Here is a 27,944-nt window from a genome sequence, read left to right on the forward strand (position 1 = left end):
GCAGCTTGCTGATGTTAGAAAGCCACCTGCAAGAAATTTGGCAAAAGTTTTCTTGAGTTTCTTGAGTAAAAATACATTCTTCACACTGGTCATTCTGGTATTAGACATACCTGCCCTGTGGAAAAGACATGAATAAAACCAATGCACTGTCAAATCTGATGTGTTTGCACATCTTATGACTTTTCGCCATTCAGACTGGTTTCCATCTTTGTAAAAGAGATTCCCATGGGTGGTGATAAGAGAAAGAAAGGAACAGTAAGAAAAAGGATACTTATTGGTCTCTCAGTCAGTTTTGGCTTCGTCTCTAGTTGCTACTTTTAAGCTACAGCTTGCTTTTCTTTTTCTCCCAAAACATACATCACGTTTAGGGTAATATCTTCTCCACCTGACAGTAAATGCTGTTTGTCAGACCTGTGGCTGACTTGTTCTCCCAGCAAAGTTGAGAAGCAAATGCAAAATCAGGAGAACATAATAAAAATTTTACTAATTTTTTTTGTATTCTAATAAATGTCGTACTGATTCACTGTCTATTGGCAGCGATTACCAAGCTGATTTGATTTTTATTACATATTAACTTTGTTAGTGTATTTTTAATAACAAGTATTTGGGGTCTAAAATTTCAGATGCTAGGGGATAGAAGGAGGGTTATATTCCTGTGCCAAGCTTGCATAGTAGCCAGAACACCTGTATGTCCTGCGGCATATGTGAGGAATATTGCAAGTGAACATACAATTTTAGAACTTGTAATGCCATAGGCGAATCTTCTAAAATTTATCTCTATTGCTAAAAAAAATTGGAGGTTTAAATTAAGTTATTGAATTGACTGTGTTTCCTGTTATATGGCCTTTTGAAGTTATTTTTTTGTTTGGGGTTTTTGTTCGGTTTCTTTTTTCCCCAAAGCTGCTCTTCTGGAAACATTGTGGTGCATGCTGGTGAGATGGGCGGAATGATGGGACGTAGAGGAAAGCGGCTGCAATATTGGAGTGTACCTAACCTGGCCAGTTTTTTCTGTTAACTCATTCATAGTACTATTTGGAGTGCAGCAGTTGGTACATTCAGCACAAAAGCATCTTGGATCACGAACCTGACCAATATTCATATTTGTTGATTTGTTTTCCTGTCTTAAACAGAAAAAATGAGAACTCTGAGGAAGTTTCTGTGCTTTTTGTTAGAGTAAATGGAAATGAGGAACTCCAGAAATGAGATGCAATGCACTATGTATCTCCCCTCCCTACTTCTTTGCTCCTTTCTATAGAACTGTTTGACTTCAGCTCTGGCATGGCAAGCAGACAATGGCATTAGCTAATTTGGCTCTGTGTAGTGCTGAACATGAATATGAATTAGAGACAAGTGCCTGAGCTCTCATACTGACTTTTGTTTAGCTGTTAATTTGTTCGAATGTTAATGCGCCACATGCACATAAGCCCAATTAGGTTTGAAAATGGTTATTTTCTTCTCATGGCTTCTAAAAATTGAAGCTTTGTTTTATTTTATAAGCTATTTTAATCTGTTTTATTTCGCTCAAAATAATAAAGAGGATGTATAAACACAGCCAAGATTTAAACTTCAGTAGAACACTGCACTATGATCTCCTGACTCTTAAATTAAAAATAAATTAAAAATTACTCTTTATAAGAGTCTTGTTTTCATATTTGCATTTAGTAGTACCATAGCTAACAACTGCACTGGGTGTGATTGTTGAGATTTCTTTAAGGTTTTGCTTTACATAAGTGTTTTTAGCTCTCCAGCCAGAATAACCCTGAGTCTGGAGTGGGGAATGTGTTTACTTCTTTCCATGGGTGTTTTGTAAAGCCTAGCTTCTGAACAATTTCTTATATGCTATAGTTTTATGCATTGATCAGCACTGATGATCCTGCTACTTCACAAAACTAAGGAAGATGTTGTTCTAACATCACAGAGTTTATAATCTAAACTTTATATGCAGATGATGCACTTGCTAAAGAAATGTTGTTCACAAAGAGTGAAAACTGAGATGGAATATACTGGATTCTGTGGACATTAACTTAATATTTTAACCTTTTATAAATATTTTATTTGCAGAGGTTTTCCTTTTACTTCTGGATACGGGTGCTTACATCACTTACTTTATTCAGAATAAAGTCTAAGTCAGCCATTTGAATGTTGTCTTAGAGCCCAGTGAAATTTAGTGACTTGAATATTATCTCATGTTTAAATGGACCTGCTAGACCTTTCAAAGTTCAGCCATCATTTCTGTCTAGTTTTGGGTAGAGTATAAAAATCTATGTACATTGCATGAAATTTTTCTGAAGTAGGAAATTGTGTGTGCCTTCTGAAACTAAAATTGGGAAACAATTAGAAAAATTTAGTGGTATTAACATTCATTACTCACAAAAAGCCCTAACGGTAACAGCACATTAAAAACCAACCTCCTGACTCTGCAGTAGATAAAGAGAAATTATGTTACATTTGTTTACAGAAAATAAAATGCTAGATGATCATTAGTTTCTTGGGTAGCAGTTCAGTTCCTGATGAACTACAAAAGTAATAAAAAATGAAGTTTCACATTTAGATTTTCATATCTAAGTGGTGTTATTTTATTTAGATTCATTTTATTTAGGCTCAGAAATAAGCTGATCTGGGAACTCTCCCACAGAGGTCATATACTTTCAATGACTGATAAAGAGTAAACTGAAGTGGCAATACTCTGGGAAAGCCAGAGGGTATTGTAAATGGTCCGTCATGCTAAGTGTTTGTTTTTCAGTATGTTCAATTCAGCATAATATTTTAAATGTTGAAAGACAGGGTGAGCCAGAATTTCGGCCAGCATCCAAGCATCACATGGATAGTTGATTCATTGCTAGCATGTTATTCCACGTTAAAAAGTTAGGGAATTAGCCAGTTTAGTGACACATAAGCAACAAAGTTTTGTCATGAGCTGGTTTATAACCATTTACCATGTCCTATGTAGAGCATAGAAAATACTTTTTTTCCCAATTTGAAGTCTATTAAAATGTTTATGTAAGGCATAACATTTTCAGAGGGAGCCTAATCTTCTTCACTTTTACCAGGATCCATGTAAGCTCCCAACTCACTTTCTGGGTTTGAGAAATTTTATCAGCTTGAGGAAATGACATGAGTAAATGCTTTAGCTATGATTGAAATTCAGGTGTGTCTGTCATACACAATTCTGCTCTGATCTCTAGGTAACACAGCATAATGGTGGTTTTGTCTGTTTTTTCCTGTAGTTCAATTTCTGAGAATGCTACATGTTAATTTTTTTCCATAAAAAAGGACATAGTTTTGATACTAAAACTGAATCATGGATATCACGTCATATATATTTATGGTTGTGAATCTCATTTGTGTTATTAAATCTTTACTGATTTTTATAACTAAACTATTTCTATATTATTTTTGAGTTTCTGAAATATAGGTCTATTTCCATTTCAGGCTGAATTTTGTTATATTAGCTAGTTGAAATGGTAACAGCAGCTGATGAAGCCATAATATTTTATTCAATGATGCCTGTGTCACATTTCATGCCAATTATTATGTCTTAAGAGATTCAGTTATATGAAATTTTATCTACAACCAGCTTATGTTCCCTGGCTTTTAATATCAGTATCACTAAGAATTCTAGGGGTTTGCATCAGACAATGTGCCTTTCAGTGGTTAAAATACTTCTAAAAATGGTGCAAAAAAATCCCTCAACAGAATGAAAAATATTTCAGATACGGTTTTTGGATGATGTCCAGTTTCTACATTAAAAATGCTTTCCAACACCAGACGAAGCCTGAATCATAACGACTCATTTAATACCATGTGCTCTTTGAAAAGAAAATGAGATCAGTAGTTAAATGAAATACCCACAGATCCTGGGCATGGTGCACAAGATCAATAAAGATGATAATGTAGAGATGTGGGAGGACACTAAACTGGTCTGTTACTTAAGATTTATTTTGTCTTCCTGAATCTTTCAGAGTGCTATATGGAAACAAGATCACAGAGATTCCCCAAGGCCTTTTTGATGATCTTGTGTCTCTGCAGCTGCTGTGAGTATGATCCCTTCCTCTTCTTTATTTTACAGACTAGCTAGATTTACTGTTTTTTCAGCTTCTGACATTAATATAGTTACCTTTTCCACTGAAAACTCACTGGGACGTGTTGGTCTGTTGTTTCTGTATCAGGCAAGAGAGAGGCAAGGGCTGAAAAAAAAAAAAAAAAAAAAAAGGAAGGTGCCAAGAGTTTTGTTGCACAGTGTGTATAATAGATAATAGACACAGAGGATTTAAGTTTGGGGAGGAAAAGAGAGACCTGATGAAGCCCAAGAAAGGAAATTTGGTCACCAGCTGATGTGAGGGTGGCGATGCCATCTGATGGTTTTTATACATTTCGCATTTGTGGTTGAATATCTAGATCCTTGAAGATCTGTGTTGCAAGTACCTGCACATGCAAGCAAAATGGCATATGAAAGATCTTACTGTTGCGAGCCATGCTCAGTTCCATATTCTTCTTATGCCAAATGTGGCTTAGTTGCACAATAAATTATTTCAGGATATACTGTGTATTTGAGTATTCTATGCCATGTGGGATTTAACACACAGTCATGATATATAAGTAAGATATATATCATACCCTCTTCAGTATTTATTAATGTAGCATAAACAATTTCCTAAGCCAAATGTGAAATTGCAGATTTCACTCACTCTTGTCTCCATAATCATGTTAGGAACGAGAAACTCCTTCAAAGAGAAGAAAATCAGCTACTATTTCAGCCAGTCAGTAGAGGGAGCAGAAGTGAAGTGAGTTTTATATGTATTCCTGACATTCAGATTACCATCGTGGATGATGCACTCAGAAAGTAAATGTGATATATGATAACTTATTCAATTCTGATTTATATCACACACAACCTTCCACACCCAAATGATAAATTATATAAAATATAAAATAAAAAGTAGCTTTTAGACATGTTATTTTAAGCTGTCTTGACTGTCTTGACATAACCAGAAATGAATATCCAAAAGCTGAATATGTCATTCTGTGATTGCAGTCTTTGATGCACTTATATTCTATATAAAAACAAGCATAGATGTAGATTATAAACCCAAAGAACTAAAATATGAAATAGTTGGAATTGCTCTCTATGTTAAGTGAAGGGCTACTCAGATGTGTAATTTATCCATAAGATCTTAACTGCAAACATGAATGACCATATTCTAGAGAAAGACAAACAAGAGCACATATGGTTTGGTTATGACAATCCTTGAGCTGGGCAGTCAGAAGCAGCTCATCTCCTGCACACAGACAATTATTTTGTCTTCACCTTTTGCAAATACTTTCTGTGGCAGCTCCTTTCCTCTATCCTGTCTGGTACCTCACAAGTTTGTTAGCACTTCAGTGTCTTTGTGGCCAGCCTGTGCAGTAAGAGAAGACCCTGTATTTAGGGGGGAGGTAGTTTGCCAGTTGTGAGAACAACAAGCATGAAAAGTGCTTAGAAGGTGGGACTCAGTACATGTTGATATAACTGGCATGTTAGTCATTGCCAGACTCAGGTTGTGTTCAGTACAATGAAGACACTGCAAGCAAAAAGAAGTCTAAAACTTAACTTGTCACTTAGACCTCCGAGAAAGAAACTATATTTTAAAAGTCTGAGCTTTATCACAGTGTCGTCCCCCCCAAATATCTTATGGTTACAAGTTCGAAGTAATACAGGGTTGCTCTGTCTAACCCAGGACACTTTACAGGTAGGATTTGTCCCAGTAGAAAAAAAAAAAAAATTAAAAATGACTCAACACATGGCTCACAGTGTCGTATAAAAATGTGGTTCTAGAACTTTTGCATAAAGCATTAAGCAGATTTCAGCGCCTTTATAATATAGTCCCTGTGTACATGTAGTGCAGGCTTTCAATGAATTACATATTTAAACCCACATGCAGTAATTTTCTAGTCTGAGTTAGCTCAAGTGATGTCTTTTTGTTAAGGGGGCAAAATCTATATGCCAGAGAACCATTAAAAGATGTTGTGCTTCAACCATTTCAACATTCTCAGGCTGAGATGTATGTAGGTTGCCTTGTTATGGGATTCCCAGAGCATTGTGGCTCTGGAGCCTTGCAGGATCTTGAAAGAGTTTGAGTGTAAAGTAGCTTTTGGCAAGGAGAGCATTGAATGATCATGCTTTAAATGCAAAGAAATGCCTGCACACTTTTTTGATCGTAGCCTTGAAGCAGCTCTTATGGGATTGCTTGTTGAATTTTAATGGATACCAAAAAAATAAATGGCATTCACTGGTTTTAGACCTGCTGTTGAACAGTTGGAAGAGTGCCTTATGATTAGATCTAATTTAGTGTTCAGTGGGCTCTAGATTGGATTTCTTCTTATTAGTCTGGAGACACACTGATAAGAACACTCTGATTAAGGTATCCTGGTAGCCAGTATAATTTCTTAAGCTTGAGCTGGAGCATTTTTGAAAATATAGTAGCATTATGGTAAAGCAGGACACAGTTAGAAAAAAGGAGTGGTTGTGAGTCCTGTATAAAATCATGTAATTGTACTTAGAAGGAAAAAATAATTACTGTGAAATTGCAGAGCAGCTAATACTGTTATTTACTGTTTTAGATAAGACTCATCAGAGTTTCTCAGAAATTTCATTAGCCTTCTCTTTAAAAGTACTGTCACAATATAAGCCAAGATTATTGCGCTTTTATTTTGGCAGAATTGTTTTGTGTAAGTGCCTTACATCTGCAAACATTACCACTGATGTCACAAACACTGTAGCTGGGTAAAGTAATGCTCAGCTCGTCATGACAGCATCTTAAGCTGACCCATCTGACTTTGGTGTATGGGAAATGAAGAATTCAGAAGAAATTTTAGACCACCTGTCTAGCATTAGAATTCTGTATTTCTGTCATATAAGACAGAGGTGGATAAGCCAATATTATATTCTCTTTGGCAAGAAAATAACCAAGCATAGTTAGGTAATAAAGGTTTTTTTAGTGAGGGGTGGGAGTGGAGTGGGGATGTCTGTGTGTTGGTTTTGTTGGCTTTTTTTAAACCCTATTGGTTTAATTTACAATGTTGTTTTTGAAGTCATCATTATAATTAGCTACCTTAGGTAGTTAGCATTCCCCACATAAATAATCACAATTAGATGTATGTCAAATTGCTGATTTCACAAATCTTACGTCTTCCTAAATATGCAGTTGTAACCAACACAACAGCAGACATTATTACAAAAGTCCAACAACACATTTGTTCTGTGGAACAGAAGCTTTTCTTGGAACATGTAGTTTTCCTTATCCTGTTTAAAGTTGACAAGAGTGAGGATGCTAGAAAGGTACTGTACCCTATCCTCATGCATTCTTCTTTTCAGCAGGCTGGATCAAGTGTCTTCTGAGAATTTTAGGTCAATTTGGATTTGAGAGCGCTATACTGTTTTCCAGAAAGGGATAACTGGAGTCTGATTTTTTTTATTTTTTTTTTTTTTTTTTACAGCAAATTGAAACTTTTATTTCACTTGGGCAGCAATCTGTCCAAGCTGTGAAATAATGTTTGATTAATGACTGTTGTTTGTGTAACTTGTATTTGAATATCAAATGAATGGAAAAGGTTTCAGTTTAAGGTAGAAGTTTTCAAGTGTCCATTAGTTGTGGCCAGTTTGAACTCCTTTCCAGGAGGCCTTAGACTAACCTTGGTCTGTCTAGAAACTGGAATATATTTAAATGTCCTTCTCACCTGTCTTCCAGTTTTCCTGGAATGTGGACAAGTTCTTTCAGGAGCCCTTGAGTTTGCCAAACTGTCTGCCAGTCACTGCACAGGGGGCACAACATAACACTGTGCAGCTCTTTCTTTTTCAGCAGCTCTGTGACAGCTACACCTGACTGTTGCTCTGCTTCCTCACAGATGAGCAAATGTGCAGAGCCAGTCTGCAGTGAAACAGTGAGTCAAGTGGCTCAAGACAGTGAGCTGTGGATAATGGGCACCAAGTTTGTTAACCAGTATTTTTCGTATCTGTGTAATACACTTTCCTCTCTGCAACCATATTAAACGTTCTGGGAGTTATACACTGTGTGCTTCACAGTGCTCTATTTCCTGGAACAAGAAAGTATCATAAAAACTCTACTGTTTAAAGAGACTGTATAGCAAAATAATATAGGGGGATAAAATCTCGTTTTTAAAATGTCTGGCAAGTATCAGTTTTCAATAAATCCTTTTCCTTGAGGAAATTTACTTTGCATAGTTACTAATCATACAAGTGCTCAGGCATGTTGATCATAAATCCTATGGTTGAGATCCCCATGGCTTGCTGGGCAAGAAAGAATCCCTATAGTGGACTCTGTTTTGATGTTGCCAGAAGTAGATATACTCCTGGGGTACATATATATTGAAATCAGAAGTTTGTTGTATTCCTTCTCATAAAACAAAGCTAAAAGCTTACAGCCTTCTCCTCCTTTTCCTAATGTCTGATCATTCGGGAAAACTCAACACTGTAGTTAGAAAAGACCAATAATCATACTGGTGCCTCAAGTTTGACATATTGACAGATACAGTAACTTCAAAAGTGGTGAAAAATAAGACCTCCAGATCCAGTCATCTAACCTGGGTTAAAATTGGAATTAGATCTAGTAATTATAACTTCAACTGATCCTTATTTAAAATAGACTTGTATGAAGTGACAAGTCATGTGTGTACTTTCAGAAACTGCTATTATCAGTCTTCCCAAAATTCAACCAGTCAGATTTTGCTTTGAGTGATTCTACTTTTTAACCTGATTTTTATGCTGTTTCTCTTTGGATGAATAGTGAAATACTTGGTACTCCCATAGCTCTTCTGGTGAGTTTGCTTGGAAAATATCTCCATGGCAAATTCGCCAAGTTTGAAGTGCTTGTGTTCATTTGTAATTGTAAACTGAATCCCAGTACTTAAGGGCTTAAAATAGGATCTAACAATTATTTATTGTATTTTTTTGGAGCTTGCTGGAATCTCAGAAGAAAATCCAGTGAAGCACTTACCCATACAAAATATTTTAAAAAGAAATACATACAAAATTACTCTAAATAATGTACACCAATTCCAATATTTTGTATTGTATACATTAAACTGTTATATACATAAGCATTGTTAAACAGTGATGCAAACAGTATATAAATGGCAGAATAAAGAAATTTCAGTTTTCCATTTCCAAGTCCCTTATAGCACAGTAGTCTCTCCTCCTCCCTATAGCAATCTACTGAGCTTTAAGTGATGTATAAAATCTTCTTGTTCCATGGAATTCTTAATTTTTTCTCATGGAGAGGAAACAACAGACATTAACAAAAGAGACCTGACTAGATGGAGAAGCATTTTCACAATGACAAGTCGAGCAGTGGAGCAGGCTTCTCAGAAGGTTGTGCATTTGCTGTCCTTGAAGATTTTAAAGACTAGACTGAATAAAACTCTTAAGCAACCTGGTCTGATCTATAAGAGGACAAGAAGCCTCTCAGGCTTCCTGCCATTCTAAATTATCCTGTGATCTGATGAAATAATTATTTCTCAGATAAAGCAAATATCTGTATTATGCTTTTGAGTGGGGTTCAGACCAGATGACCTCTGGAGGTCCTTTGCAACCTATGTAATTTCTGGGTTCCGTGATTCTAAATTCTTAGCAGAATGACATATGAACTTTTCCCTTGATTACTCAAAATATTTCTGACTACAGCAGAGATACTATACAACCCTCATCCTTCCAGTCCAGGACAGAATAGTCTGTTTAATAGCTTTAGAATTGTTTTCAAGCTGTTTGCCTCAAGCTTTTTCCCTCAGATTTCTGCATTTAGGCTGCTATTGTGATAATTTTGCTAAACTAAATAACTGCTGTTAAAGTGAGAGTGCAGCATCTGCCAGACACAGAAATACAATTACAGTCAAGCACTAATGAAAGACTGCAACAGCATCTGCCTTTTCTGTGTCACTTCTGTAGCCTGTCTGCATACAGCTTCCCAAAACAACTGCTAGTTTGTACGTCAGTGTGTAATTCATTAGTTCGTCTGACGCCAGTGCTCCAGGCTGGACTCACCTGACAGAAACTCTCCTTGTTATTATTACACAAGAAATTTAACTTCCTGATAGTGCAGGAAGTTGAGAAAATTAAGTGGTTATCTAAAATCAGCTGTGACCTTATCTGCAGGCGTAAGTTAGACAATATTGAATTTTGAATAACGGAAGTCCAGATGCTACCACAACACGTGCTTATAATTCTCCAGGTAGTAACACAAGTACCACAGGATTGTTTTATGAATGGTGTTCAACTGGGGTTTGCATCTTGTGGATCAGAAATTAAAGGACACCTTTAAAATCTCTCCAAAACAGGCCTGTCTGACTGTGCTCTGTGCTTCCTTCTTGACTCATCATCAGCTCATGACTCTTCCATTTTAATTGACTTTGAATAAATTCGTCATCACCATCATCCAGTTTCCTGAACATGGAGAAACACTTGAAGCTGGTTCAAGCAAGCATGGTGATGATTTCATACGGGGCATTATCAATTGAAGCACTGACAGACTGTTCAGTGGTCAGTCATCACATTAGAAAATGTGAATTTTAGTAGATGTCTAAATATCTTGACTCACTGAGAGGCAATTGGATTTCTCCCCTCTACTCCAGGCCATTTTAAAATGTTCCTGGAACCTAATATAATTATTTTGCCAATAAACAAGCAGAGGCACACACAATTCTGTTGTTAGGCGATGCTTGTCATTGACTGCTGGGATGACAGAGTACTTGACTAGATATATCCATATTGGCACTTCAGCTGTTCTGTGATAAATTGTGTTAAATCAAAGATGACACTTGATTCCCTATAAATTTCAAGAGAAAATGCTGGAAAAAAAGGCCAATTTTTTTTTTTTTTTTAAATTTTGTAACAGGTATTGTATATCCTAAGGAATGCTTTCTGCCAAGAGTCCTATAGGGCTTTGAATGTAGGTGAAGCCTTTAACTAATGATATTTTATAAAAGTCCTGTATATTTAATTTGTAATCTGCTGTTACCCATGCAAAATTGTTACCCCATTCTCCTCTTCCATACAAGCCTCCTATGCATCTTACATCTGCCTTTTTCTGGTGAGTTCTCATTTACCCCAGTGGAGTCTGGCATGTGGGATGTGCCAGCCAGTTCATGGGATACCGAACATTTTCATTCTCATCATGTTGTCATTGCTGTCAAAACACAAAGCTAGTGAAAGAGAAGTTTTCCAGTGGCTCTGTGCAGCTTTTCTCCCTGATGCTTTCCTTTTGGCTCATTAATGTACCTAGGATGATTTCTGGTCCATCATGTAGCAACAGAAATCAGCCTGCAGTCTCCAGCATGTGTTAAGGTTGCTAGGCTGCTCTTTCATTCTCAGAGTTAAGTAGTTATTTGCTGATAGTTTGATTACTTGACTTCACTGACCTGAAAATACAAACATTGCTAAGAGTAAAAGCTATATAAACATCCCCATTTGCTCTTAAAAACCACATTTTTCAATAATTTGGGGTTTGGAGTTCAAAATGTTGTTTAAATGTTAATCACTTGAAACTGTGCTTGGGCATATAATTCAATTATGGGACCATCTTAATTATGCAGATGGTGCTTATGAGCATCTGATACAATTACAGTGCCAATTCAGTACACATTCGTTCAAAGGGCTTAGCTGAGGCACATTATTATTTCAGTGTGCGTGGACAAATCCACTTTTTCAGGAAATAGGTTCATGGAATCGTAATACTGCTCTGCTTTGCTCATTGCTTTCAATGGCGTGTAAACCACAAGGTCTTTAACCATTCTCCTGTATTCTGTGGTGGTCCTAGGCTTGCAAGAGATTTCTTCATGTTTTTTACATATCCAGAGGGATGAAAATGAAGATTTGAGTTAATAATCCATCATCCCTCTGTGTAGCAGGCAGTTTTATTTCCACTTGAATTTTTAACCTCCTTTTGAATGCTGCACCACATCTGGAGGCCGTGTGTAAATCTCATCCAATCAAGCTGATAACAAAATGGGAAAATTAGTGGAATTTACTTTCACCATAAATTGGTGCAAAATAAATACCATGTAATTCTTGTTAAAATCAGACTCAACTCTTAATATTGTCCCTTCTTTTGGTGTGATTCCAGTAAAAGGAATCACTGGTATGTTTTACAGCATGGTTCACTGTTTAAGGAAGATTAGTGTTTCTGCTTCCTAGAAGATGTTTTTCTCATCTGCCTTTGTGTTAGTTAGAGTAAAAATTCTTATAACCACTTTTAACTCCATGTGAAGCCAGCCTCGTATCCCTAATTAATAATTAGATGCCATTAGGGGTCTGTGATAGTGAACAAAGATTAAGCAAAGAATTGGAATTTATATAGGGGAATATCCGTAGAGGGGATATTTTAAAATAACTGAGAGTTTTGAAAGGATTATAACCCTTAATGCTTCTGGCCAAAAGTCATCCTCTAACTCACAGTAAGTAGGAGGAAAAAAAAAATAAGGATGATTTATTCTGCTTTCTCACAGTTTTTTACTCCCCCCCTCCTCCCCTTCTCACTGATTCTGATCAGAAATAGCATATTATTCTATTTATTCACTGAATATGGCCACATCTGTATTACTGTTGAGCACACTATCTGTCCTCTTTAGATTTAGGTACTGCACATATATTGTGTAGGCGATATGCAGAGGTGTCACCTCCAAAAAGCTGTGTAGTACCTGAATTCCCACTTTTAAACACTCTGCACAAGCCCTTTCCTGTTCCAATTTACTTTCTCTGATGCTTAAAGGAGAGAGTGTGCTTCTGTGTTTGTGGCTATATATAGGATCATTTTCTCTCATTTTGGTATTTGGCTCTTACAGAAATGTCACAGATTATATCACCATGAATCTAGTCATTGAAAATTCATGCCAGGAAAACTTGTCACATTGTAAATTCTGATTTCCAGCATGGGGTTTATTCGTGTTTTGTTGAAACTAATCAGAGAATGAATTTGAATCCTGAGTGTTTGCTGCAGCTCTAGGTCAGCTTCGCTCGGAGAGTTTATTAAGTGGGATCAATGGTGGTTAGACTTCAAGCCCACTCTTCACACAGGAGTGAGTAGCATTTGCACAACACAGCTCTGCTGTGCGTGCACTTCTTAAGCATCACAAAAAGACATGCTGGTTGTCCACATAAGCAAATAAAACTGTACTTCAGTTGTAAGTTTTCTTATTACTGGGATTACTTTCATTTCTGCTTTATGCTTTGTTACAAGTACTGCTTGCAACATAAAATATTAATATAGTATTAGAAAAAAATAAATTGATGCACATACTTGCTTTCAGTTTTCTTCCTGTATAACTTAGGTGCCAAGCCTCTGTCATGGAACAACCAATCTAAGCTAATGTGCATTACATAAAACCAATGTGGGACCAGTGGACAAGGACAGGGAGTAGAAACCAAAGGATTTATAATGCCTCAGTGCATGTCTGGAGATATTGTTCAAAACTCAGTAGCTGATTCTGCCTTTTAATAACTTGTTAACCTGTTCTTTACGGAAAAGAGAATGTACAAGCTTGAAAGAGAAATGCATAATGCACAAGAACCAAGAGAATGAAGATTGCTTTGGCTTGGACATACAAATGGTTATAAGAAGCAAGTAGTAAGAGATTACATTGATGTTTGCTGCTGGAGCAAAATCTCAGAAATCAAATGTTCCTGTAGCCTAATATGAAAATTACACTGTTACTTCTGGTGGAATCAACAGGAGTGTGGATTAGGTGTCCCATAATTATCAGTCACAGAAATACAGATACTAGAGGGGTCATACTGATGCTGCTTATGATTTCATAAAATTATTTTAGCTATTAGTTCATGGAAAAATGTAACCTCATTTATCCATCATAGCCTTCTATGGGACTTTCTCTTATCTAATGTCAAACTTCATTTTCCACAACATAAAAGAAGAAAATTCAGGTAAATTGATATTGACTTTTCTGTTGGCTAGAAAGGTGAGTTTTACTCTGACACTCTCTCATTCCAAAGCATTGCAATCCTGTTCTCCTTGTGAAAAGGGTCTACTCAAGTATGTGTCCATCTTTTATGTATCACCATTACTGTAGTCATTTACTGCAGTAGTGAGGCTCTGCCAAAATGACAGTAGGAGCAGAGAGCTGTAATGAGTGTTCCAAAGGTTTCAGCAATGCAAAGACAGGCTGCTATGGAGAGGAAGCACCTTCTGAAGTTGTTTTTTGGAGCAAAAGAAAAGCATCGTGTGCAGCTAACAAGCATGCATTTCTTCCCTGATAGGTTACCCTGTTGTCTGTAGTGGTGTATGTGCAGTTTCTTGAAAATGGAAGCTCCCTTTGTTGTTAGAGGTCTGTTTAAGATGGTATATTTGCTTGTTGAGGATTGGAGGATGTCTTTTCCTTTTTACCTTTAAACATATTTGTCTTCTGATTTAGTATTAGTGTGGAGCTTCATAGAGAGCCACAATTTTGCAATATTTAGCCCTTCAAACTCATTGACAAAGTAGTGAATTTTGTGACCACAAGAACTGAGTTAACAGCATGTATTGTTCGCAGTGTACTATTTTTCTCAGGCTATTTTCCAAGTGTAAAATACCACATATGCAGATGACAATGACAATTTAAGTGTTCTCGTGTTTGATTGTCTCAGAGGGAAATCCAGCTTGTTGTTGAGACTGTATATACTTGTTATACGTGACAGAACTCTGGCTGCATAATCTAAGAAAACTTGCACAAGTACTGTCCAAGATTAGCAGGCAGAACTCATTAGTTCTGCCAGCTGGCTGCTGTGTAGATGTGCAAAATATGCATACATATATATATATATATATATAGGATGTAACTTCTCTTTGTGCTGCTTTTCCACAACTGGAATCTGGTGCAACTGGAATGGAGTAGGTCCATAGAATTGTAGGACAAGGGAGGTTGGAAGAGGCCTCAGGTGACCACTAGCCAATGGGACTGGAGAACGCTTGCTCGAGGCAAGTGTTAGGTCAGAACACGTTGCTCGTGGCTTTATTTGGTATCATCTTGAAAACCACCAAAAATGGAGATTGCACGACTCCTCTGAGCAACCTGGTCCACTGGCTGACTATCCTTAGGTGTAAAGTGAACTTGTATTTCAGTAAGTTTGAGTCCAGACTCTACACTTCCCTCTTTTTGTCTCTGAGGAGAATCATGTTTTATTTCCTTCCATGATCAAATTAACCCTGCAGTGTTTATCCAAAGATGTCAAACCTCCAGAATGTCAGTTAGACTTAAGACAGCTGCTGGTAGAGAAAACTGGGAAAAAAGGTTTCTTCTCACTGTGGACTTTGTGTATGAGTGTGTGCATGGAGTAGCAAGGTGGGGAGTATTTGCCATATCTCTGTATATTAAGCTGAAGACTTCTTTAAATATTTGTGTAGAATTTTGACCAAATGGGAGTGGAGCTGGGCATACCTAAAAAGTTTTTTAAGTATTTTAAGATAACTGGCACTGTTATATGTCTGTATGTTCCCCAGCTATGAAAGTATTAACGTTTTTCACCTTTTTAATATAACAAGCAAATGAAGATCTTTAAATGTGGGTTGGTTCTGGTGACTGGGTTAATATTTTTTAGATTTAACCCCAAAGTTCAGTCTATGTTTATCTGATTATTACAAAATTGACGAATTATAAACCTTTCCTCTTTTTTCAGGCTTCTCAATGCCAATAAGATCAACTGCCTTAGGGTAAACACGTTCCAAGGTCTGCATAATCTCAAACTCCTATCTCTTTATGACAACAAACTGCAGACCATCAGCAAGGGGCTCTTTGCACCTCTCCGATCGATCCAGACTCTGTGAGTATGCAGCCATATCATAAATGACCACCCTCTCTTTTTCCCCCAAAGATGTTGCCTGTCTTTGCAAAGGCTTTGCAGCTGACATTAAGACAATTGGGAAAAGACCCCAAGGTAGTAGCCCCTCCTTTTTTGGCAGAAATAAAAGGAGCAAGAAAAAGAAATATTGCATAAATTCAGCACAGCCAACTATTGATTCAGCCTGCCCACAGTGACATAATGTCGTAAGTGTATTAAGCTCCCAGATTAATTAATTTGTCCTGTTCGTTGGGAAGATAATACATAAATTTGACTTTGTACAATATATGAACAGCAGTTTCTATTAAAACCATTGCCTAACAGTTTTTAACGAGCTGGTGAGTTGTCATCTCTCCTAACTGGATCTGAGTGCTGCTGTACAGTTCATGACTTCTGAAACCGTATTTCAGCTGACATTCCACCTAAGGGAAATGATATGTTGTATTAATTGACCCATTAAGAAAACCCACTAAGCCTTTTCTGAGACTCTTGGAATTGAAGGCATTAGGAGAAGAGGGATCAGAAGCAAAAGTATAGAACTGGCTCAGTATTTTACAGAAGGTTTCGTCCTAAAGCTGTGAGGAGTAAGATAATAAGGTAAATAGTGCTCCTTCAGAATTGGAGTTGGCCGCCTGATATAAATGCAAAACAAGAAAGAACCCCTTCACCCGTTATTGAATATGTGTGTCTATAGATATTTGTGTATGCATATATAGATATAAAGCTCTGTGTATTTATGTAGTATGTAAGTATATACATTTCCCATATTAAAATATATGTGTATGTATACATACACATATTGGACTATATATGCACATTACTTATATATCCACAAATACTCTAGTACTGGAAATATGTATATACACAAACACATACATATTACAGTACTAGAAATGCATTGGCCAAATTTGCTTTAGAAATGTTTTAATTCATAAAAAAATGAAATAATAAGGACTGTCTCTAGCAACATGGTACCTGCTACAAGTATAACCTTAATTTCCAACAGATACCTATCCAGTATGTATTGCTGCAAATTATTAATGCATTAAAATGATCATGTACAACCCCCTCCAGTCCTGCCCCCCACTTTTACTGTGCTTTCTTCTGCTGCAACATGCTATGTACATAGATATGTAGTGCAAACAAAGTCAATAGAGAAGGTTCACTTACAGAGGTATGTAAGATTTGTCAAGTTAAACAACAGGCAACAACACCCTTAAGGTATAAAAATTTCTTCTTGGTTTCCATGGGGTTTTATTGGCACTTCTGGTGGCCGTTACTTAGAATGAACATGTTGCTTCACACTGAGAGACTTTTTCATAAAATGTTTTGATTCGTTCTCCCATTTTTAGTACTCCACATGACTGCCATTTTCTGCCTTTTTTTCTAGAGCTGCAAAACCAGTCCCATATCGTGTCTCTATATGCTTGTTTGTTCTTTGCACCTTTCACACCAGGAATGGCTCTACTACAACACTAATCTCCAGTTTTCTTCAGGCACTTTCTGCTCTGTATGCTTTCACTTCCCACTCCTTGAATGCCCTTGCCCTGCTGTATTTTACACTTATTCTGTTAAGTGACAGTTCATAAATATAACTGCAAAGAGAAAAGAAGTTTATTTAAACATCTGTCTTTTTTAAAACTCTCCTTGCAGTTATTGGAGAGCCTTGTCCTGCTGCCTTGGAAGCTAGAGGGGCTGGTGCAGGTTAGCTTAACTGAGATCAGAATCAGGCCCTGAGAAAGAGCTGACAAACTCTCCTGATACAGTGCTCAACCTTGTCAAGCAGAATGACTCATAACAGCAGCAGAGAAATGCTGTTTCCCTCTAAGATACTCCAGCAAATTTCTATTAACAAAGCCCAAATATCTAGTTAAAATCAATGCTATAATACCTATTTCCCATCATGTGGGAAGTATGTTGTGCAAATTTTGGTGAAGGATAGAGTCGAGTTCTACCTTGGATAAACAATCTCAGACTTTTTCAGTCTCAAAAGTAAAAATTTTTGCTTCAGGAAAAAATACATATAAGGGGAATACTATTATGCATGGTGAATATATGCAAATATCAATTTCACTCTTGAGTAGAGACCTCTGGATCGCTTCTGGCTTTCCCCACAGATCCACAGCACTTTGCTAATTCACACTTTGATCCCTAGGAAACTGAGCTTGCCAATGAAATTTCTTTTAAACCAGGGTACAAAATGCTGTTCAGGTCAGATACCTCTAAAAAGGTGCATTTCTCTCAAAAGACAGCATATCAAGCTCTCAGGAGAAAACATTGGACTTTGTAGACAGGAGGTCTGTGTCCTTTAAAGCAGGCTTTGCTATCTTAATTTTTGTTTCCTCTGTGAACGGACTTGCAGCAGGCTTAATGAGCTACGAAATGTGATAGCTCACAGAATTCTCCCATTCATGTGCAGCTCTGTGTGGTTTCCGCCAGGCCTGGGTTTTTGGAAGCTTATTCAATTACTCTACTCTTCAGGTTTGCGTTTGTGAAAAACAGTGATGGAGTACAGTGTCACAGGTCACTTCTGATTAAACATCCTATCCTTCTCGCAGACATTTAGCTCAGAATCCATTTGTGTGCGACTGCCATTTGAAGTGGCTGGCTGATTACCTGCAGGATAATCCGATAGAAACCAGCGGCGCTCGATGCAGCAATCCGCGTCGCCTTGCCAACAAACGAATCAGCCAGATCAAGAGCAAGAAGTTCCGCTGCTCAGGTAATTCATTTATCCAGGCTGTACTGCACTTTCAATTCAGAAATAAGCAGGTCCAGAGAGCCTACTAATCAAATCTGCAGGACAGTGTTTGCTGTAATGGATATTATGGAGCATCTTTTAAAATTAAATTTGGAAAATTCAGTTAGTTCTCCAGAAAGCAAATTACCTTATGGATTAAAAAAAAAAAAAAAAAAAAAAAAAAAAAGAGGCAGTTTATAGCTGTCTTCTGTGTGTCTCTTAAAAACAAAGAAAAGAAAATAGAGAAAAGCCTGTGACATTTAATTTTAAAGAATTGCTAGTTTATAAAGTGTTTAAGGAAAACAGTGAAGATATATATGAATCCATGTGTCAAATGTCATATTTTGAAGGGGTGGAAGGTGTATGCATCATTATTTGTATTCAGGCAGAACTCTTATTGACCTCAGTGAGAGCTGAGCTCAAGTAAGTTCTCAGACCTAAAAGGCTGAGAACACTATGAGTGAGATTTTTATACAGCTGGCAATTGGCATTTCTGACCTAGGATGTGAGTGAAGTTGGGGGTGAGGGGATGGCATCAATTCACATACTTTCATAGTTTGGGGTTTTTTTTATATCCACAAGTAACATGCACTAATTCAAGTAAAACTGCCATCAAAGTTGGTAAGATTTTTGGTTTTGTAAGTTTTGAATCAAAACTTGCATCATAGTTTAGGCAAAGATTTTGTGTTGTGAGCTGGATGAAAAATACTTCCATCTGAAAATAACCTTCGAAGTACCATAAACACCTTTTTCTCAACCCTGTCCATTCTTTATTTATGGTCCAGCTATTAGTAAAAAGACATTTATTGCCTTACACAGCACAACTAAGCAGACTGCTTCTTCATGTGGTTTTTTTTTACTCATATGTGTCTTAGATTACTGCATTTTTGTATACTGTAAAGACAAGCAGGTTTCAGTAAGAAAATCTGTTAGTGTGTACTGAGAAAAAAAAAAGACTGTTATTGATGGAGTACCTTGCAGTGTTTTCTGTAAAAATTGTTATGATTTTTGTCTTTTTCTTCTGAAAAAAAACCCAGTACCAAAACCCGTGATTAATTGTGTTCCTGGTGGTAAAAGATTAATGACACTAGATGGGGATGCAGCATGAAACTGAATGGCAGCAGCCCAAAACAAGCCGTTGTGCTTTGTGTATCTCTGAGCAATATGCTGTGCTAAACCTTCTCTTTATGGGGAAAATAAAATAAAGATAACTTCATTTGCAGTCAGGTTTTCTTCAGTATGCTTGTTAAAGTCTTCAGTCACTTGTGACTCAAGCCACAAAATTTATAACAAGAACTGAAATTATGACATAGTTTTATCTAGGTTTTTGGATTGTGTCCATCATAGTAACGAGATAATTAGTCAGTAATATTCATATTTAAAGAAACTGGAAATGAAAATGCATAAATATAATTTAGAAAGGAAAGTAGACTGCACAAACAGAACAGTATAAGTCTGTACCCAATTTACCATCGTTATTTTCTTCTGCTTTTATTAATAGGCTAGAGAAATTAATGTTATGTGTGTGCATGCATGCCTTGAACAATGGTACAGGCTATTGGATAAGGCAAACACCATCTGATATCATTTATGAAAGGTCATAGCTAAGAAGAGCAACAATGCAGAACACAGTACCTGGTGATGCTGAGAATAATATTTTGTGTGAGTTCTTATCTTGGGGGTCCTTTCCTTGAGGCATTAGGCTTTTTTTCCCTTGGTCTCCAGTTCTACGAGTATATCAAAACCACATGGAAAAGGCATAAACCTGACTTATGAAGGAGGAGAGCAGGGATTGTGCAGCTTCAGAACAAAGATTTCAGCTGGATGAAGACTAATGCTATTCAAAAGCTCAATAGAGAAGATATCCTTGCCTGTAGAGTTTCCAGATGGCGATGAGATACATTGAACTCGACTCACTGTCTGCTCACATGAGGCAGGGGGAATGTCTAATGGTTTAGAAGAATCTTGGTTTGTAAATCAATCCAGAGAACAGACATCTCTGGCACCTGTTCTGCTCAAGTTGTCCCTTTGAATCATGGCTGCTGCAGACTTGGCATTTAGTGGGAAGTTTCCATGTTTTCATTTTGAGGAATGTGTTTCATCCCAGGATTTAACGCAGCACGTCTCTGTGCAGAAAAGTCCATGAGGTATGAATCTTCATCATTCAAAGTCAGACTGTTGAGCAGTGCTTTATGTTATCCAGGGATGAGCCTGCACAATCCCACTGGGATTTAAATGCTTAGTAACTTGTCAGTGTCCTTGCTGGCTGTGGGATCCTCCCTGTCTAGTTTTTACATTGTTTGCTCAGTGTATGAGAAAATAATTTTTATTTTAAATCCTTTTGTAAATGTGCATCTCTTTTCTCAGAGGGTTCTTGTTTCAGGATCCTGATATTTTCAAGTAGTTTGTTTAATACATATGGTACATGTCAGCAGTGGTTGGTTAAGGAAGCAATGTGAGGGATTTTATCCTGACCTTGGCTTTGACCCTTGAGAAGTGATGAGGGTGCGCAGAAAGTGTGAGCTCTGTGGGAGCAGAGGTACTCAGCCAGTGTCAGGATCACACCCATGAGTAGTTAAGTTTAGGTGAGCTTAGTACTTTGACATCAGGGAAAGGATCAGCTCTGAAGTCATAAAATTCTGAGGTTGTCCTAAAGAAATCTGTGTGTTTTCCACATTCATTTGGATTCTCCAAACTATCATAAAGGGAACTGTCAGGAAGGACCTGGCACAAGGAAGAAGTGTGATTGTTCAGTAAATTAAGAGAAGAAAGCGAAGTACTTTTTGTATGAGGATAGGAGAGAGAGGAGGGGTTAGCAGGAATGCAGAAGAAAAGCTGAGATGTTTGAAGTTTCATTAGTCTGAAATGGTGGAGAAACATCAAGAAGGTAATGTCAAGAGGACACATTCAGAGATGCAGATGAGCTGAATAGAATTGTATTTGATTAATTAAATGAAGCCATGAAGACAAAACTATGCAGCATAATTTTAAAAAACCCCAACCAAATCTAGAAAACTGCATTCTGCATATTGTTTCATCCAGTTTTTATTCCAGCTCCCCACCATCCTTTTAGATAGTACTTAGCAAGAGGAACTTGCTGCCTTCTTTTAATTCATCATCAAGGCACTTTTCCCAGATGCTATTTCCTCCCTGAACGAAATGACTCTGGCTTTTACTGATAATGATGGAGCAACATCTGCAAAGGTTATGAGTGGCCATAGGAAGGAGATTCTGTACAACAGGTAGGTAATGTACATAATTCTTTTTAAAAGGAGAATTGGAAGCATTATAGCATGAAATGAAGGAACAGCAGGGAAAGGGGCATGTTTTTGCCCATGGCTCTGAGACAGGCAAAGCTGTTGAATATACTATCAAATATGTTTAAGCATCAGATTGCCATAGATACTATTTCCCATGTCTTTCTGCCTTCCATTTAATGCAATGCACCAAAATAATAATAAACTTCCCCCTTTCTCAACTCTCTACCCACAGCTATGGAATCTGAGACTAAAAAAAGGGGTTTCTTGAAAGAGAAATTGAAGGAACAGGCTATGACTAATTCTCTCCCTCTTCTGTTAAGAAAAGGAAAGTACTGTCATTTTCAGTGGCAACAGTAAAATTCTAATGATCGTTTTCTTTTTGGCTGCATCTGCCCACTATAACCACCTAAGGATCCAATGGTACTTGCCAGCCTTAGGTCACTGAAGGCTCCAATTCTTAGTAGGAATAGGGGGAAAAAACAGCAAAAATCTTTTGCACATTAGCATTTGATTAAGTTCACTACACAGCAGTTTTGTTTTCTAAAGCAGCACTAGGCTTTAGGAGAAAGGGAAATGAATCTATGAGCAGATTGTGTTGTCTCTGTGGTAGCTTATTGTCACTTCAAGAGTTGGCAGGATCCTTGATTGCTGTGTGACACTGCGTATGAAATAGCTTTTGCAGAGAGCTGCTCTTGTATTCAGTTATATATCTTTTTTGTTTCCCTGTGATATGTTTGTATTTTTCGGTATATTGTGTATTTCAAAAGCAATGAAAGTTCCACCTGCCATACTGATGCAAACCAATTCTGATAATGATCAAAGTTTAGGCATATCTACGAGCATCACATCATGAAAGCTTTTTATCTTCTAATTCTTAGAAGTAAGAATCTTAGAAATAAGGTTACTGTTTGAAATACTATGAAGTAAACCTGTCTTCCTGCTTCCACTTGCATGGGGGCATACGTTGTATCTAACTGACTTTAGTTACTTCAGTTCCAGATTGTGCTGTAAAAATCAAAAGCATGGGAAATAATGGGAGGAGAACAATGAACCATCTGCCAGCACAGTTCTCTCCTTTTTGGACACTGCTTCTTGTTAACCCAGCCCAAATCAAAGTCAGACTCTCTGGTACATACGGATCCAGAGCTTGCATATTGTGTCGTATCTCTTGTGTTATCCCCCTGTTACCAGATAGTAATGTAGTTGCGGGTTTTTCACTCATAATTTTTGAAGGCGCTTGATAAAACCTCTTCTTAGTAATTGCATTTTTCCTTCTAATGCGTTATTGTGTCTTTTACAGTCTCTGTCTTCATACATATTTACCTGTCTTTGATTACCTGTCTACTTTAGAACAGAGTTCCTACTACTTGTCATCCCCTGAAATTTCCTGCTCTCTTCTCTGTGTTGTTTTAGCCTTAGAAGCGTAGAACTGCAATGGATGGAATGTTCCCGCTCAGGACACAGGCTGCACATCGGAGCTTTTGTGCTGTCCTTACAGCAGTTCCCACGTTTCTTGTCTCTTGCTCTCCCTAGTTTATCCCCTTCTCTGCTCTTAGTGACATGTAAACACTATTTAAGCTCTTTGATCTCTCAAAAGGAAAGGTACAATGTATTGTTACTCCTCAACCAGTGTTTGAAAGTCATGAAAGGCAAGTGAATTTAATCCAGAGCTTACATAATTTATCTGATTGAAACACTCTCCAGTTGTTCCTGTAATTTGCTGATCACTGTGATGACAACTTTGCAAATTCCTTCCATTTTAGTAAGTAAATAGTCATTTACAGACTATGCATTCGTATTCCTGCCCTTAGCATTTTCTGTTTGATGAAAAGCACTGTTATCTTGTCTGCCTTGTTACAGTACTGCAGTGACACGTGCTCGGGGATTCACGATTATGCCTGCCCTTAGCATGCTGGTCTCCAGCAGCTCCTGCCTGAGCAGGCACCAAGCCCTGACAGCTTGTAGGTTTCTCCCTGCTGGAGTTGAAGTGCTGGGGGTTGGCAGTCCTGCACACAACTGCCTGTACTCAAGGCCTGGTCACGTTTGAGGAAAATCTTGTCTGGGACCAGGTTCCAGCACTTTTGTTCACCAGGGCTTTTGCTTGAGTGTAGTGATTGTCTATCATGTGGACAACTGGAAAATTAACTGCATTCAGATTTCTATCCGGGAGGGTGTGGGGGGGTGTTTTGCTTTGGTTTTATTCAGTTAAATGCTGTGTGTTCTACTTTTTTTTTTTCCCCCCTGAAAGACAGGAAGACTCAGCAAAAGTATGTTCAGAAACTCTCTGAATATAACAAAACTGAGGATATGTTTGCTGTGTGTAAGAATAATTCTATCTGAATGGAAGTTTTTGTTTAACAGCAGCAAATCACCTACAGATTAAATCCTTGAGTGATTTCATAATTATGTACCTGAAGTCTTCACCATACACCATGATTGAGTATATCTGAGCTTTGGTTTGCATGAAATTTTTCTGAAGTCGAAGTCATTAGAGAACACAACACAACTGCTATGACTAATAGTAATGGAGCTAAATTCCCTTGTACTGTAGGAATGTTCCTGCTGAAAAACTAATTTGATTGTACTGTATATTGATTATAGCTCTCTCTTCCTCTGTAAGTCTTTGATAGCAATTCAGATCTTTGAGTTGATATTTGTGTCAGTTACTCTAATCCTTCACTAACTCATGATGAACACTATGGCGAAGGTTTCCTGCACTGCAGTAGGGGAGAAGTAGGCAGAATGGAAACCATTTTACTCAAGGAAGTGTAAGTTTAACATAGAGCAGGTGGGTCTGGTTGACAGAGAGTATGGTTCTTAATAAGAAAGTCAGCTGATGTGTCCCAGTCAAAAAGCTTGTTCTAAGGCTGTACCTCATTTTATTTTTAAGTTGAATTAGTCTTAAAAAAAAAAAACAAAAAACAAAAAACCACCATCTGAACTGCTTTGTTACCAGCCAACATTCTTATTTGCAATTGTAGTAAAGAGGCAATGAAAAGAGGGAGAATGAATGTTGAGTCACAGACGCATCCATATCACTTAGGCATCCAAATAACATAGTTGTCCTAGATTGCCTACGTAGGCAGAGTACAGAGCTATATAGATTCCTCACTGGAGATCTGAGTTGTCCTCTGGAGATGTCTTCATTAGCTGTGACAGAAATCTGAGTGGTCACTCTTGTAACTCCGTTACCTCAAAAACTAAGGCAGAACAAAGTTTGTTCTCTTCTCTCACATTGCCATTGCATGTGTTGAGATTAAGCTGAGCAGCACCTACCAGAGATGCAAAGATAGCACTTTTTTGTGTGTATAGTGGTCACTTGAATAGGATAAAGAAAATAATTGGAGAGGCATTGGCATGACGAGAGCTAGTCAGCTAAAACCAGTGCAAGAATGTTTGAGCCTGCACTTGGACAATAAATTTTAATCTGACTACTCTGAGACTGCAGAATTCTCCTGAGGTGTTACAGCTTGATGGGACAGTTAAAAATAGGGTCCCGTATACAAATTCTTAGCAAACTTGTGGATTCAGTGACTGATAAACAAACAGATCTTGGGTTACCAGAGGTGAATTAACACTACAAACAAGACATACAGTGCTGCTTGGATGCAGAGCATATCTAAAGGGTAGCATTTTTCATGAAAACTAGCAAATCTCTGGAGATATGATAACTCCTTTTTCAACTTTTTTCTTTCAAACATTTATGCAGAATAATCTCATGTACATCCAGAGGCTTTTGGAATATTTTTTTAAAACATAATTTACAAAATACTGTGCTTTCCTGTTTTTTTCTATTCTATTTGTAAAAAAAAAAAAAAAAAAAAGGGAGGAGGATAGCCTCCTCTGTTCCTGCATATTTTTTCAATCGTCTGCAATAAGCAGAAAGGCCAGAACGTGCCTGTGGAATATTTTGCCTCTCATGTATTCTGGGGACGTAAATTAGGGTTTTGGCAGACTTGTCTTTGTGTGCTGGTACCTCTTGTTCATTGTAGTTGATGATTAGCTTAGGCAGTTATTGTAAGCAGTGTTTAATTAGTGCAGCAGAGGAATAGAGACTTGTTCAAAATATTCTCTAGGGGTTTCTCAGGAAGACGTTTGCAGGGCTCTGACTGCATTTGTTTCTAGTAGGACTGAAAGAGTTCATTGACACTGAAATTACTGATTTATTACAGATACCGCACTTAATACTGAAAATCAGTATGTAATATAAAAGTATTTGGAAGATACGAACTATTATTTCTCATTGCTTAACAGAGTACTGTGGATGAATTTATTTAAAGAGCCCATGACAGAATTGCTGCAATTATTAAACCAGTGCAGGAAAAAGGATATAGAACTCTGCATCCTTCTTCACTAGAGCCATACAAAGTTATTTGCATGAATGTTAGTTATAGGTATAATTTCTAAATAAATGAGGTGTGGATTCTAGAGTTATGCATACTTTGAATGAATCATGGAAGAACATTAATCCCTCTTTGTGCCATGTTGCATGAGTCACAAAAGAAAATTAATAATCTAATTTTTGTATCAGTTAGGACTCTGGCTAATATGGCAGCTTGTGGGGATTGAAGGTTTATTGTGTTAGGTTCCCCTAAAAAGCTGCTTCAGTTTCTTTCTTAGTTTGTAATGATAGACAGTAAATCAAAATGTCTTACTTTCATTGCTGTATGCAAACCCACAGTATGACGTGACTAAGTTAACACTGTACTTATTTTCTGGAGTTCCAAAGTAATTTTGTGCTGGCTTTCTGCATAGTAATGCTGGTTCATAGCAAAGTAGTGAAGCAGAGCCCCTTGCTGTATTATCTGTCATCTCTGCTCAAGTACTTGCATTGTTCTCCATGTAGGCAATGAATAATATGCTTGATGCTGACTTTGTTCTTTGGGCAATGCAAACCCCTTACTAAGGAAAGTGATATTTTTTTTCTAAAAGCACAAGCATTGACCTTCACTGAAGTCCAGCAAAATGTTCTGAGCAGTTGCAGAGGACAGTCTCTTCCTCTCTCATTCATGAAGCCTGCAAGAACATTTGAGATGTGAATTTCAAAAACACTCTTCACTGGCATAGCTCTGCAGACATTAAAGTCAACGGGAGTTTTATTTCAGTGGGAGCAGTCAAGCCAAAACTGAATGCCCTACTTTATATGTCAAAGTTGCAGAAATAAGTTACGAGAAGTAAAGTTTTTGAAATAAAACAGGATTTCAGAAAGAGAGAATGCTTCCATCAGCAAATGCTTCCACCCAACAAATATTATGCCAAGAAACAGAATTACAAAATACTCTTGTTTACCTTAATGTCTGCAGTGTCATGTGTGTCTACCTTGCTGTAAAGTGCAGTTGAAATTAAAAAAAAAAAAAAAAGAGAAAAAAGGAAAGAAAAAGTGAAGCAGTGGTAATTACAGATTGTCAATATAATTGCCAGTAGCATGAAAGGCCACTGGGAGTTGAAATCAGGCTCAAAGCGGGAGCTTGGGGAGCAATACCAGAGCTCAGCCATCACCTCAGAATCTACTATTACTAATATAAGCTGTGGTATTTCTAACATTGCATTTAAATAAATGGAGCAAACCAAAATGGCATTTATACGGAAAAGAAGCACCAGGAGATAGTAAGTAGCTAATAAAGAGCAATGTAGATTGGGCATTCAATATGTGGTGGATATTGCACATCCTTCCTGGAAGGAGCTGTTTGCAGTCCTTTGGCAGTATTTTCTATCATATTAGTTCTGTCTCTGAATTCGCCTGGGCTCTGTTCTTGTCCACTAACCCCAATTGTGCTCCAGGGTGTTCCTGCAGTTGTAGCGTAAAGGATGACTTCTTGTATCCAGCACCTTTTTGCATGGGTGGAGTGGAGAGCAGCTCTCCGTGAACCTTCAGCTTGTGCTTCTCCATGCTGCTTCCTCTCAACGCTCTTCTCTCTTTGGCGCTGCCTAACTCTGACTCTGGCTGTTCATGGGGTTTTCCTTTGTGCTTGATCTAACCATGTGGTAGAACAATACAAATTGAACATGGTTCTGTCAAGCACCATGGAAGGCTGCATACTCCCTGCCGCATGGCATGCTGGGATACTTCTGCTGTTTTCAGAAGCATCAAAAGGTGAGAGATTCCCCTTTTCTCACAGGAAAA

General features: G+C 37.6%; 1 protein-coding gene across 4 annotated transcripts in view; it reads left to right on the forward strand.

Annotated features, from left to right (window-relative positions):
• The window catches only part of SLIT3 (slit guidance ligand 3), a 530,994-nt gene that overhangs the window by 371,355 nt on the left and 131,695 nt on the right, over positions 1-27,944 (forward strand). For all 4 annotated transcript variants that reach the window (XM_074915702.1, XM_074915699.1, XM_074915700.1 and 1 more), the window contains 3 exons: positions 3,963-4,034; positions 15,659-15,802; positions 18,379-18,542. In XM_074915702.1, the coding sequence (XP_074771803.1) occupies positions 3,963-4,034; positions 15,659-15,802; positions 18,379-18,542 (380 nt within the window). The remainder of the gene's footprint in view (positions 1-3,962; positions 4,035-15,658; positions 15,803-18,378; positions 18,543-27,944) is intronic.

Source organism: Athene noctua, chromosome 12 (assembly GCF_965140245.1).
Source record: "Athene noctua chromosome 12, bAthNoc1.hap1.1, whole genome shotgun sequence".
In the NCBI taxonomy this organism is placed as follows: Eukaryota; Metazoa; Chordata; class Aves; order Strigiformes; family Strigidae; genus Athene; species Athene noctua.